At 32.3% G+C, this 15,440-nt stretch overlaps 1 protein-coding gene and 1 long non-coding RNA gene across 2 annotated transcripts; both read right to left on the bottom strand.

Annotated features, from left to right (window-relative positions):
* Positions 1-2,012: 2,012 nt before the first annotated feature.
* Positions 2,013-8,492, bottom strand: LOC139488016 (uncharacterized). Its single transcript, XM_071273321.1, has 3 exons — positions 7,864-8,492; positions 2,866-2,941; positions 2,013-2,589 (listed from the first exon to the last, which is right to left on the bottom strand). Exons 2-3 carry the CDS (start codon positions 2,895-2,897, stop codon positions 2,253-2,255), a joined length of 369 nt encoding a protein of 122 aa, XP_071129422.1. The 5' UTR covers positions 2,898-2,941; positions 7,864-8,492; the 3' UTR covers positions 2,013-2,252.
* A 2,683-nt stretch (positions 8,493-11,175) lies between these two features.
* On the bottom strand, positions 11,176-13,546 carry LOC139488015 (uncharacterized). Its single transcript, XR_011655911.1, has 4 exons — positions 13,411-13,546; positions 12,626-12,754; positions 11,861-12,016; positions 11,176-11,288 (listed from the first exon to the last, which is right to left on the bottom strand). It is a non-coding gene; the product is annotated as an uncharacterized lncRNA (long non-coding RNA).
* Positions 13,547-15,440: the final 1,894 nt, after the last annotated feature.

Genomic DNA, 15,440 nt, shown 5'->3' with positions numbered 1-15,440 from the left:
TTTGAGTCTACAATGGACAAAAAGATCAACTGTAGAGTAGAACAGGTAGAAAAAGAAATGTAAGAAATAAATGAATAAATGAATCTTTGTCTATTGAAAATGCAGATCTTAGAAAACAAATTGATCAATTGAAAAGCAGCCATCAATGAAAAGAAATTGCGATCTCATATGATACCTTCTTTCGCACTGATTCCAAAATAAAATTGAGAATGGAAATGGGGAATGTGTCAAAGAGACAACAACCCGACCAAATAAAAAACAACAGCAGAGGGTCACCAACAGGTCTTCAATGTAGCGAGAAATTCCTGCACCCGGAGGCGTCCTTCAGCTGGCCCCTAAACAAATATATACTAGTCCAGTGATAATGAAAGTATATATAATTGATCTCACCTGTTGAACGCGTTTAACTGATTTCATAAGAGTCACTAGTCTATTGTTGTAACTGGCTTATAACTAACATTCAGTGGGAGCATTCTCAGATCTGTACTATGTGTTTGTGCTTTTGTTAGTTGTTTTGACATCAACTGGGTCGACGCCACTGCTGGTGGAGATTTATTTCCCCGAGGGTATCACCAGCCCAGTAGTCAGCACTTCTGTGTTTTTAAAATACTAAGGTTTTTCTACCTCAGGAATAAATTACCTTATCTGTATTTGACAAAACTTTTAGGAATTTTGTCCTCGATGGTTTTGCAACTTCGTACTTTATTTGGCCTTTTACACATGTTTTGATTCGAGCGTCACTGATGAGTCTTTTGTAGACGAAACGCGCGTCTGGCGAAAATATAAAATCTTAATCCTGGTATCTATGATGAGTTTATTTGTATCGATCTAATGATTTGAACCTTTTACTTCTATTTTTTTCTTATGTTGCACTGCCTCTTTACGTTTTCATTTTAGGTCAAATGTTCGACTGTTGCAAACATATTCTATGCCGTCTGATTCTGTATGTGCTATTACAAAGAAAGAAATCTAGTGATTGTTTTTTTTTCCTGTAAATCATAATTTTTTTTTATTGATTTGTACATACATCACGCCGTTAGTCTTTTCATATGAATTGTTTTACGGGATTGTTTTTTTTTTGTGTGTTTTTTTTGGGGGGGAAGGGGGATAATATTATTTAGTTATTGATCATTGTCGAAGGCTTTACAGTGACCTATAATAGTTAGTTTCTGTGTTATTTTGTCTCTTATGAAGATTTGTCACAATCTTTATTGTACAACATCACATCATCTTTTTATTTTGATATGGTCAATCCTTGATCATAAAAAAGTGTTTCAATTCTAAAATTTCAAGATGAAAAGAAAACGCGATAAGGGGTTTACGAATTTTGGTAATTTCTAAGGGTTAGACAGGTATCCATTTACATACTGCTATTGCATGATTCCTAATTAGTAAATATATCCTATGTCTGTTTATAGAAATAGAATTTACAAAAATGTATCACTGTCCAGTTAAAGTTAACTCAACCTACCAAAGAACATGAGGCTTCATTCATACTATAATGGGAGTAGTGTTAGTCGTTTAATATATATCGCTATATTGTTTTGTTAGCTAGTTTGAGTTTTTACCAACATCACTTTAGTATTTCTCGCCTCGTATTTCCAAAATAGATATGAATGTTAACAGAATACTTGTTGGTGTTTTGGTGGTTTGTTGCTTAGTTTAGGTACTATAAAAATAAAGTGATAGACAGTTATCTACCAGAGTTCAAATGAAGAAGATATCAGCAATCTAAGGCCACGATTCGGCATTCAAAAAAAGGGAATCATTTATACAGTTTAGACAGCTATAGAAGGCCCGACACAAAAAGGTGTTTCATTTTTGTACAAGGTCTGAGTAGCAGCTGCAAGCTCTTAAAATATAAACTACATACGCATCCATATGTGATAAATAAACTAGTCATACACGATTGGAGTTTTAATGAAAAGAATATCATGAATTTACATGTATGTGAAATAAAATGATCTAACTTCTGGAAAATCCTACCACAAAAATCAATTAATATGTTGTCGCTTAAAATATCCTGCATACTGATTACTTGTTATATTTAAAGTTTCAGTATAAAATCAAGGCGTTATCTTTTTTTAAAATAACTTTTGTTAGCATCAGTTTATTATTTCTATATTAGTAAACTTGACCAAAAGCTGTTTGTAAGTGTTCAAAACTAAATAATAATGGATTCTGTATTTGATTATTTGTAACAATGATATGTTATCAAATGCATATTATCATCACGGAACACCTTAACAATTTCATATGACAGGTTCTAAATAGTCATCACTATCGACATTTTCTTTGTTTGGATTACTTTCTGCTAAGTTTGATTCTGCGTAATGTACTTCCACTTCCGGAATAGTATGGTAGTGCTGTTCAGGTACCAGATAACCTTGGTAATCAACCGTGTCTTCTGATGTATCCATTCTCCTTTCGTGAATATGTTTATGCAGTGGTGACACATTGTCTGAGAGCTCTTTATATGCTGAATCGTGTACCTCTACGTTAGCAACTTCTATTCCGGTGTAATTTGAAAATTCGGTTCCAGGTAACATTTCATTAACTTTCTGTAACTTTTCCTGATAAATGCGAATTCTGTAAAATAATTTTGTAGTAAGCCATTGCTGTTTTATTTTGGTTTGATTCACACCCCCTCCCCCCCCCCCCAAAAAAAAATAGAGCTAAGTGAGAAAAATAATGTGATATCTTTATTTAGTTCAAAGAGTTACACGTTAAAAAAAAATTGTTAAATTGAAAGAAAAAATCTTAATACACTCACTAGAATATTGTAGTAACAAAACCACAGTGTATACTGGACTACATATGAATATATGACAATCCTACTATCTCTTTTTATAGAAAGATACTTACCGTCTGAATGCTTTAACACTGATAATAACCATACTTAATATCAGGATAATAACACACAAAATGCCTGCTACCACAACTACAATAGAAAACATATTTTACTTTAAAGCAGCAATAAATGTTTTTTAACTGAAAGAAATAATAAAACGCGTTTTTTTCTTCGGAATTTTGTCTTGTTGTTATTACCAAAAAATCGATTTTCAATATATTCTAAAATGCAGTAGGATTTCATATTTTGATGAAGTTGGTTTTCAATTGGGAACAAAATGATGCTCAAAGCCTATACACGTAAACAACGAAAAATTGTATCATCAATTATATGATACAATGAATTACTGTCCTAGTTAACACCACTGATATTGTTAAAGTTTTCATAATCTTAAACATGTTTTTAATATAAAATATACGCAGTGAGAACACGAATGCATAAAAGGGTTAACCTAACGTTTCTCCCACATTTGATGTTTGGTTTTTTTAATAGCAGATTAATTTAAAGGTTCGTCTGTTGGTGTAATGCATATAAATAAGTGTCTCTCGTTCCTCTTTTTTATGTAGACTCGGCCGGTTTTTTTCCCTGTTTTAATTGTTTAGCACTAAGCCATTGTAGGGCCTTTAATAGCTTGCTTTTTAGTGTGAGCCGAAAATCTGTGTTGAAGGCCGTCCTTTGATCTATAATTGTAACTTTGATTAAGAGTTGTCTTATTGATACTTAAAACACTTCTTCTTGTTTATTCTTATTAATTGTACATACTAATGTTAATTAGAGTTCTAGGACACAGTCATGATTAAGTACCGGTTATTTTTTGTTTGCCGTAAAAAGAAATCTTAGTATATTCAAAAACGCCACAGAACCGGACTAAATCAAACTGTAAGAATTTACGAAGCTTAGAAACCAATGGAAAATAACTGTCATATTCCTGACTTGGTACATACATTTTCAGAAGGAACGTGTGGTTTTAACCTGGATTTACAACTACCTAACCCTCCAACTCGGTTCTGTTTATATTGACAAAACTGAACGAGCAACCCAAACAAATTTTATATTATTGGTAAGTGAGATCTAGCGTAAAAACCGTGTGATTATAAAACACAATTGCACTTAAACAGGTCGAGAAATCTAGATTTTCTGACGTCAGAATATATTTGCATAGTAATTTCCAAAACACAAGGCCAATATGGCCTAGAAAAACTGACCAATCGACTCAATGAACTACAATGCATTGTGGGCTACTACGAGTAAACTACTACTTAAAACACGTGGAATTAGTGGGAAAACAGTCAATTAATATATTGTCTGGGACTCTCATTACCAAAGTTTTTATTCTGCAAATATATTTAATGTAAAATATATAACGTAATCTTCAATTAGCATGCTCAGATTAAAAAAAATATTGTTTATTGGCTTCACGAATCGACTTTCTTTTTCGCCTTGCAAAAGTAGTTGAACCGGTTTTGTGCATTGTTATGAATTGAACCTGCATTAATTTCACGACATGACACAGTGAAATATCCAATGAAGTGACCACTGTCCAGTAAAAAAATCATTTGAGCTCTTTTAAACATGTATAATGTCATTGCAAAATCATTTCTGCCTGGAAAAACACGAAACTTTCATTGAAACACTTCTTTCTGTACTGAATGTGTATTTATTTTTTTATCAGGACCTGAACTAAAAGTAAGAACATCATAATATTCAGTATTCTAAAAAGAAGTGTTATGAAAGCGGCAGGGGCGGGTCCAGCCATTTTAAAAGGAGGGTCCTAACCCTGGACAAAAGGGGAGGGGGTTCCAACTACATGTCCCCATCCAAATGCACTGATCGTCCAAAAAAAGGGAGTCCATCTCCCGGAACCCCCGCCCCCTGGATCCGCCACTGAGCGGGTACGGTATATAGTTCAATACATTTTTTATAGTTTCATCCATCGATAATATCCGTTTGTTGCTAATTTTATCACAAAATATACCTCAGAGGTTTTTTATCGTTCATCTGCTGTCCTGTTGACATATGTAAAATATCTCCAATATTAAAAGTCTCTGGATCATAGTGGGTGCCATATTACCTATTATTTTTTTTCTAAAACGTGCTTTGTATATAGAAATAAGAAGATGAGGTATGAGTGCCAAATGAGACATCTTTCCAACAAAGACATAATTTGTAAAGTAAGCAGTCAAAGGTCCAATGCTGAAAAGTAAGCTATTAATGACCCAAAAATTACTTGTGTAAAACGATCCAAACAAAAAAAAAAGAAAAAAAAAAGGTCCAATTAAGTATATAAAAGGACAAGAAATCTATCCCATCAACAAAAAATTGTATAGGAGCCTGTATTTCAGTGGTTGTCGTTTGTTTATGTGTTACATATTTGTTTTTCGTTCATTTTTTTTTTTATATAATTAAGGCCGTTAGTTTTCTCGTTTAAATTGTTTTACATTGTCATATCGGGGACTTTTATAGCTGACTATGCGGTATGGGCTTTGCTCATTGTTGAAGGCCGTACGGTGATCTATAAATGTTAATTTCTGTGTCATTTTGGTCACTTGTGGACAGCTGTCTCATTGGCAATCATACCACATCTTTTTTATTATAGACCCAACGCTGCAACTTTCACAAAACATATCAAATTTTCCACCTTGTCGCACATACATATGCATAAAATCATTACAGCTTATTTCCTAATGCATGTGGAGCAAAACTTTGGTTAGCTTGCTTGCTTTGTTTGTATATTGTACAAAATATAAAATATACAAGTTAAAATATGCCTATATATATATATATATTGTTTAAAGATGTCAATCTTATTTTCAAAGCTTGTATAAACAATTATACAAACAAAGCAAGCAAGCCAACCAAAGTTTTACTTTGCAGGTTTAAGAAATCAGCTGTAATGATTTTATTCAGTTTGGCAAATGTCCGAGCCCGTTAAAAAAAGAACTGAAACTACAGTTGCTTACTTCACTACCTTCAACAAAAAGGGAACAGTTTAGAAGTCCCATATACTGAAATGTGAACAACAAAAATACTTATAGATTTTGTTAACACTGCCATGTATGTAAATATTTCTCCGCCTTTTTTACGAACACAAAATTCAAGGATCCCACATTTGCCTTTAATTATCTATACGAACATTGCTGTACTCTTGAATATCAGCACTTTATACGGCTTGCTTTACACCAGTAAGTTTGTCTCATGGGTAATTGTGTTTTTTCGCTGTTGTTTCGTTGCTTCTGGTGGACAAATACATGAAATCTTTGTGCCATCATCAAACATGTTAATGGCTATATATCGGGTAATTCAAACCCTTTTTTCTTCGCATAGAAACAACTCTTCGTTAATCTGAGCATGGAAGTAATACTTTATATCACGAACTATAAATGAGGATACACAAAATGAAAAACTATGCGAAATTGTGAATCCCGCATTGCACGAACAAATGTGTTGTATTTCAGTAAATAACACATGTTCTTGGTTGATTGTAAACACGTAGTAGTCCATCATGCATTGTGACTCATTTAGTGGATTGGTCAAAAACCTAGGTAAAAATAAATTGCGTCACATGTAAATAAACAATTACATGTGCGAGAACATAAGTATGCTAATTTATGCATTTCCATATAAGGTAGTGGTCCTGACCTGTTAAAGGTCCCGTCATTATGTTATTGTTCTATTATATGTCATCATGTTATTGTTTTATTACAAATTTGAAAATACTTTGAACGACAAACGACAAAATTATTTTACTCGCGTAGTGGTATAAAACATATGTGTATTCTTAAAAGTTCAAAAGAACTTCTGGATAGTTTTAAATCTCTGTCTCTTTCTAAAATTAGTTCTAACATAACTTTTGATTTTTAAACCCTGTATACCTCCATTCCCCATGTGAAATTTTAGCATGTTTTAAAATTCTTTGAACGACAAAATTTCTTCCTTTGTGACGTTTACATTTTCTGGTGTCAAACACGCGAAGCAATGAATTAGGTTTTTACCTTTTTATAGATGCTTTTTGTGCTTTTTTGTTAAATATTTGTTTGTTTTGAGATTGTGACATAGTAATGATTGCTGTACCCACATTGTGGCTATTTAACTATTATGTCAGTTTTGTTCACGCATCGTTGTAAAAATTGATGCGACTGTCATACAAGCCAGAAGTTTAGAGCTTTAACCAGGTTCAATCCACCAATTTCTACATTTGAAAATGCCTGTACTAAGTCAGGAATATGACAGTTGTTGTCCATTTGTTTGATGTGTTTTATTATTTGATTTTGCCATTTGATTATGAACTTTTCGTTTTGAATTTTCCTCGGAGCTCAGTATTTTACTGGCTTAAAAATAATATGAGCAACACGAATGGTGCAGCAGGTGAAGCAGGATCTGATTACCTTTCCAGAACACCTGTGATCGACCTCCGTTTTTTGTGGGGGTTTGTTTTGCTGTAGTACCCCTATGTGGGACATTTTTACCTGTTGTGTCTGTTTGTTTTGTTTACACATCGTTGTCAATCTAATGGAATTTGATGTGACTGTCATACAACTCAGAGGTTTAGATAGCTTCAAAAACAGAATTAATCCAACATTTTTTTACATAAGAAAATGCCTGTACCAAGTCAGGAATATGACAGTTGTTATCCATTCGTTTGATGTGTATGAACTTTTTTCCCTATTTGATTAGGGACCTCCCTTTTCGATTTTTTTTCGGCGTTCAGTATTTTTGTGATTTTACTTTTTAATGATGATCTCTGTTTTTCTTCAAATACCAAACTGCTAGAATTATGCCTTTTATTCTTTCTGTTAGAACCAATGTTCTATTTAGACAACAGTCTATATTTAATAAACCACAACTTTAAATTGTAAGTAAATGTCCAAAGTTGATATTTTAACAAAGGTTCATAAGTTGGAGTTGTCCGTTGTCTTTTGTGCTTTGTTATATTTTGTAGTCAAAGAATGAAGAGATGTTTTTTCTTTCATTATTCTTAAGCTATCAAAGTTGATACAAGGAAAATAACTTACTAGATGTAGGAACTAAAATGAAACGAGGAAATCTTTTGCTTTGTGTAGTGACATTGATTATTTTACTCTTTTCTAAAATGTATAAGTAATGTTATATTCATAATACATAGTTCAGTTTTATACATACAGGACAAAATAATATGAAAATTATTTGGCTCATTTCCTTATAATTTGTTTGACAACATCTTATCTTGATTGAACCAGGATATGTTCCACTTACTGAACAGTACACGTTCTCGTTATTCCCGTACCGGTTCTAAATGCAACCAGTATGCTATATTTGTTTGTATCGAAACGTATAGTATTGGTAAATATAAATAGTATACATACGATTGATCCGAACAAAATTTCCGAAACAGACTTCATTTCGATGCATGATGTTTTGATTCAATATATTTTTTGAGGAAGGGTGTTTTTCAACAAGAAATCTATCATTTTTAGGACAAATCTTCTCCTTGAGACTTTTTGCTATAGTTAAACTTTAGTCAGGGGCTTCTAATGATATATAAGGAATGAGTAGAAGGAAGCAACATCCTTTAATTCCACATTCTGCAATATAGAGTATACCCTGTCAATAGCAAATTCAAAGTTAGGTGAAATTACTTAACCTATCTATCTAATCGACATTGAAATGAAAGATACCACAGATACAGTTAAATCTGCATCATATTTTGACTTACATCTAATAATCAACAAAGATGGTCGACAAATAACAAAATTTTACGACAAACACGACGATGCTAGAATGGTAAAATTGAAGTGAACATAAAACTGCGTTTGAATTAAACATCACCCCGATTCAGAGTTCAAAGTTAGGTGAAATTACTTAACCTATCTATCTAATCGACATTAAAATGAAAGATACCACAGATACAGTTAAATCAGCATCATATTTTGACTTACATCTAATAATCAACAAAGATGGTCGACAAATAACAAAATTTTACGACAAACACGACGATGCTAGAATGGTAAAATTGAAGTGAACATAAAACTGCGTTTGAATTAAACATCACCCCGATTCAGAGTGATAGAGCTTGCGTTTACTAGTGTGCTTTCCATGATATAGTGTTACTGTTTAAAGGCTTATTTCTGAAGAAGTAGTAAACTTGAAGTAATTCCATCTAAAATCCTACCGACACATCATCAGTCGGTTGACTTTGATGAATTATCTGTGTCACATGTGACCATGAATATCTACCTATTATTATTGCTTTTTAAACTTTAGTTAACATCATAAGCGAAAACACACAAAACTATTTGTAAGTTACATAAAAAAAAAAGATTTCGTATTCAATTATGAGTTAAGCCCATACAGCATATTCAGCTATAACAGAATGGACGAGACCGGGTTCTTGTATATCCGAACAACAAAAAAACCCTTATAACATATTTGAGAGAACTCGTAGTTACTGATAGCTAGTTCAAAACAAATAACAGTAAATAAAACAAAATCATGCATCTACCACTTAATTATAAAATCAATACACATCCAACATGCATTGGATCTAGTGTTAAGACGTCAACTTTTCGCATATTGGCAAAAGACAAACGAAATAGTAAACATCAACATTTGAGGACAAATTGTAATTACTAGAGCCCTCTGATAAATTTGATTCGTTCTGTTCAATTTTGCATCTATCAGATGTGCTTTTAACAGTTTTGAAATAATTCCAGACTCCGGCTGTCGTCTGCTCTTTAGTCGGGTTGTTGTCTCTTTGACATATTCCCCATTTCTATTAACAATTTTGATATTTACATTATATCCCTATTTTCTGTGTTCCACCTTGGTTTGGCGATTATGTTTGTTGGCTAGTTTGGATCATCTGACAAAGCGAGATATCTAAAGAAATATCGTGGTCAGCGTTTCAAATGGCAGAGTAGTTTTAGAAGAGAAAATATTTTTCAAGTAGACAGACTACTATTGATGACGACGGCAGCTTAGTGGTGAGAAAAGCTCACTTGGCCTTTTAGGTCAGTTGAGCAAAAATAAAAGCCGCCATCCGAATCAGTTATTATAACTATTTCATGAAAATCCTCCAATATCTTTATTTCCACCTGTTTCCTATAGATTTCTTTGGGGTCAAATTAGAACCGATCTAGCAAGTAACAAAACTTTAAAACCATTAAGCTGTTAGCTTTTCCATATTTGAAAAAATATCTGTATATATGAATATAGAACTATTTCATTGATGCAATAATATGACAAGCAATTTTTCATATCTTTATTCTCTAATCGATAGTCATTCATAGTATGCAAAAGTATCTTTTATTAAACGTTTCATAAATATTTAATATTTTAACCGATAGGAGGAAAAGAAATTAAAACTCAATACAACTGAAAGATGAAAAAAACAACATGTGAAACCAATTAAACCACTATTGACAGATCTTGAAAAGATGTCCACATTGCATAGCCACCTGTCTATTAAAAAGCCTGTACCAAGTCAGGAATATGACAGTTCTTGTCCATTCGTTTTTTTATGCGTGTTTTTTTTTTTGATTTTGCCATGTCATAATGGACTTTCCGAATTGATTTTCCTCTAAGTTCAGTATTTTTGTGATTTTACTTTTTGTAACTTCATTGATATATTTGTTATAAATTTTATCGTTAGTTTGCTGTCTCGGGACTTAAAAAACTTAGTTTTCCTATTTTGTGCAAATAGTCTCCAACTCGATTAGAGAATATATGTTCTCCACATTTTATTAAGAGAAAAAACAACACCTCTGTAGCTTACCAACGGAAAATCATTTTCATCAGCAACGCTATACGTTTTTCCGAAATTTTGTCAGACACTTAAAATATCGATGAAATACAGTAAAACACTGCAGATCACAATGACTTTTGATAAAGACAGAAAGACGAAACCCTTACAATAAACGTTTCATTTAAATATTTTTTTTGTGTAAAACTAGTACTGAGCAACAATTAAGTAACATTTAATCAACCAAATAATTTATTAGCCTAGGACATGAAATAGGTGACTTGAAGGTAAAGTTTTTTGGTGAATATTACAACAGTACTGACAAATATTTTGTTCTTGCCACAAAATATTTTATGACCTCACACACAACTATAGAAAAGAAAACTGCGACTAGAAAAAATATTTCTTACATTTTGTAGTTGAAATATACGTACCATAAAGCTTCACTTGGAGAATATGCTTCTTTTTACAACAGTTAAAAGAGTTTTGTTCATCAAATTATCATCCAAAGTTGTGTAGTTTTACGAGTCAAGTAGAAAAATGGTCAACAATAAAAACATCAATATAAAATTTCAAGCACGACAACGCAAAAAACAAAAAGTAAATACTTACGAACTCTTGAACATAGGAATGGAAACTGAGATGTACAATTTTCCACAATAAAATATCTCGATTCCTTTTTTGAGATGGTAAGACATACTTCCTTTCCCGTAACTATTCCTGTAAATATAAAACATAATTATAATAACCGAATGTTCCCTTGACTAGAACAAGAGGACAGGTGCCGACAGTTATAAAGGATCTGAAGATTAAGAGCAGCTGAGACGTTTTGTGTTTCAAATGAAGATTTATTTTTACAGCTTTGAAATAGATGATTCTTTTTTAGAATTCCTGTTTTGAACTGAACAAACTAATTTTGCAAGGTTTCTTTTTATTTATCCCAAAGAAGTATATGTACAGTCAACATTTAATATACAATAATAGAAGTATCAAAGTAAAGCATTTATATTGTATGGAAATTGGGGACAACAACAACAAACAATAAAAAATACTTGTCACAAAATATTCATGTAAATGATTTGAAAAGTTATATCAAATAAGTCTCAAAAGAATAAGTAAGATATACCAGCACGAGGGGGTAATGCAAGTTTTTATATCAATTTGACTTCACTGCCTAGAGTGCATCTTTACACATGTTGCACAATGAACAGATAAGAGGAAACTATAAACACGTAAATAATATATCTCACGATAGTGTGCAAAATCAAGGCAAAAAACAAAAAAAAAGTTACCATCAACTACGGTATGTGACCTAAAAATCGGAGTCCAATAAGATTTGCCTGCTATAGCGTCGTTTCCTATTGTATTTGTTTTATACAATACGGCAATTTGATGTTGTGTCAAACAATGCTCTTGATAGTCATACCATGACCTGGATATCAACTCAGCTGCAATAATTATTATAAAACTATCAGACGCACATCCAATTAATAATCAGCCAAAATAAGACAAATACAATCGTCAATATATTTGTATTACCAACCCCGTTCAAATTATGATACGATAAATGTAATTTAAAATTAACATTTTAATAGCAGTATCATGACTTTAAAGTCTACTGTTTAACGTACAAATTTTTTTACAGATATTTTACTCATTTTTATTGAAATCCAGGTAAAATGTTGCACTTCTTTTATGCACATACCAAAAAATAATGACACTTTTATCATAAAATGTTGCTTTGACAAGTTACTTTACTAATGATAATATCTTGCTACTTTTCGTATACAGAAACTATATTTGTCGAGTCTGAAGTTCTTTTTAATACCATCATCAGGATTTATCTAAACCAAATCTTTACTAATAGACGAATACGCAATGAGCTATATGACAAAGGGAAATACAAAGTATTCTCTTAGCTGCGTCCGAACGATTTTCTTGATTTACTTTTATCAGATTTATCAGAAACATTCACAAAAAAAAAATGAACCTATAACTATCGAACTCTTGGACACGTGCGACCTATGTGACCACGGTAAATAATAGATTAAACTTACATGATGTATTTTCACATCCAAATACGTTTTTTGCATTGCAGTCACGGATAAAAAACTTGGTTTTGTCTTTGGTTGTTGTGATACATTCTTTTTCAATGTACGTATTAGCTGGTTCAATGTTTTTTAAATCTGCAAATACAAAAATTTTGCCTTTGAAAAACAACATTAATTTCTTTTCAGTTATCCTGTAGGTTTTCTAAATAGTGTAATTGAAATCCTCCCTTCGTAAATTTTAAGGACGCTATAACGAGTTGGTTGACCGTTATGGAATAACCGTTTCACAGATGATAGAAGAAGAAGAAGAATTGTTTATTATAGTGCAACCTGAATATAAAGTATATCGTTACATTAAATACATAATATAAAACTCCAGCCAGCCAAACAGGCTTATGATGATATCGGATATGTTTCTTTTGGCGTAACTACAATCCGCTTCTCTTTTCACGACCTACCGAATGCGACAATTTACCAGGTTTGCAATAATATCAGCAACACGGGTACCACATGTACAGAAGGATCTGCTTATCCTTCCGGAGCACTTGCGATCACTCCCAGTTTTGATGGGGTATTTGTTGCTTAGTCTTTAGTTTTCTATATTGTGTCTTGTATCCTTTTATTTGTCTGTTTGTCTTTTCTTTTTTAGCAATGATGTTTTAAGTTTATAATCGATCTATGAGATTAACTGTTACTCTGTAATCTTTCGTCCGTCTTTTTCAGTGTCGAGTAAAATTGACAAAAATGTTGAAAATTAAAACAAGAATAACTACAATAATACAAATGTTTACCTTTAACAAATATAAACACAAGAGCTGAACGATCCGAACTACAAGGAGTGTCGCTGGCATTAGTACATTTTGTTCTGCAGGTACCGCTAATTTCGGGTTTATTGTTAAGGCAGTAGCACCTAGAGCTCTGAAAAGGACAGAATCTGAGTAATACATTTTTATAATATATGCAATGAAGAAGAGATTACTCTGTTTTGAATGTTCTTGCATTTATATGTACTGCATCCTGCCATGTAATGTTGTCATTTTGGTGGTATAATTAACATTGCTATATGAAAGCGCGATGTTGTGCCTGCCACAAAGCCAGGATCAATATAAAGAAGAAGATATTGTATGATTACCAATGAGATAAATCTCCACAATAGACCACAATGACAAAGAAACTAACAACTATAACTCACCGTACGACCTTCAACAATGAGCAAAGCCCATACCGCATAGTCCGCCATAAAAGGCCCGAAATGACAATGTAAAACAATTCAAACGAGAAACCTAACGGCCTTATATATGAAAAAAAGTGAACGAAAAACAAATATGTAGCACATAAACAAACGTCAACCACTGAATTACAGGCTCCTGACTTTGGACAGGCATATACATAGAGAATGTGGCGGGGTTAAACATGTTAGCGGAATCCCTAACCTGGGACAGTGGTGTAACAGTTACAACATAAAAACGAACTATAAAAATCAGTTGAAAAAGGCTTAACTCATCAAATGGATAGAAATACATTTTCCAAATTATCCCCTACCAAGTCAGGAAAACGGCATTTGTTATTTTTTAGTTCGTTTCTGTGTGTGTTGCATTGTAGTTTGTTTTGTTGCACTTCCGTGTGTCTGTTGTTTTGTTGTTTTTCTCTTTGAATAATTGACATGTTTCCCTCATTTTAAGTTTGTAACCAGGATATGTTTTCTATCAGTCGATTTATGACTTTTGAACAGTCTTCTTCCAATGTCTTAATTTCAAAAATAGAATTCAACACGATTGGTTGTGAAAGAAAGAAAATAAAAACATTGTAAAGCTATAGAACAATGAATAGCAGATTCCACTGTTAAAGTGTTGAATAAAACAATAACTAACAAAAAAGAAAGACGTTTCATGGTCAAAATTACTAAAGATTCAACAATTTATCCAAAAGCAATCTGGATATTTATTCTTATATTTTAAACAATGATTTATTTTCAATTCAATTCTTTAAAGGGGCACTAGCTGTCAAATTCATGTTCATCGGTGTGACCCAAATCTTCATGTTTCATTTATAGCACAGAAACATGTATTCATATTTAAACAAGTAAAAGATTAAGAATTTACAGGGATATGTAACTTCGTTTCGTGTATATTTAAGTATAGACGCCATCTCATTATTTATCGAGTCGATCACCGGAGTTCTCCGATCGTGAAATAAGAGATAAAAACATAAATATAGTTCGAAATATATAAGCGAGCTCGTGCATTACACTTTCACTGTCGACATTCTTTTCCTTTAAACTCAACACGTACGATGCATGCGTTATCCATCTCTAGCTAAGGGGTTAAATTGACTTGGAAGTTAATAATTCATTAGTAATGTTTCTTAGCTTAACTTGACAAAATTGAACAATACTGGACGCTAAAAGCGAATAACTATTACACTATTTCACTTTCATAAATTATTTTACCAAAAAAAAACCTTCCCATTTTAGATTTTTTCATATATATCTGGTAGCTAGTGCCCCTTTAATAGCAAATCATGATTTGAACATTATTTTTCTTAAATTTGATCATTGCAACGACATATAACATGAACTTGATAACATATGATTCCCATATTCGCTAGATAAAATAACCTGGAGTGATTACAAAGATAACATATTGTTTAATGATAAATAAAAAGGATACCAAGAATCGAACAAATACTGTGCTGCACAAAATAACTAAGCTGGAAAAGACTATTCTTTTACCTTTTAGCGTTTGAATTTGAAAACATACCTTTATAACAAAGTAGGTAGCAACTGAATAATCAGAGCAATGTTTTAAACAATCCTCAACAT

This window comes from Mytilus edulis, chromosome 9 (assembly GCF_963676685.1).
Source record: "Mytilus edulis chromosome 9, xbMytEdul2.2, whole genome shotgun sequence".
Lineage (NCBI taxonomy): Eukaryota > Metazoa > Mollusca > Bivalvia > Mytilida > Mytilidae > Mytilus > Mytilus edulis.
Note: the sequence above shows the minus strand (reverse complement) of the source record. Positions and strands in the feature narration are given on the sequence as shown.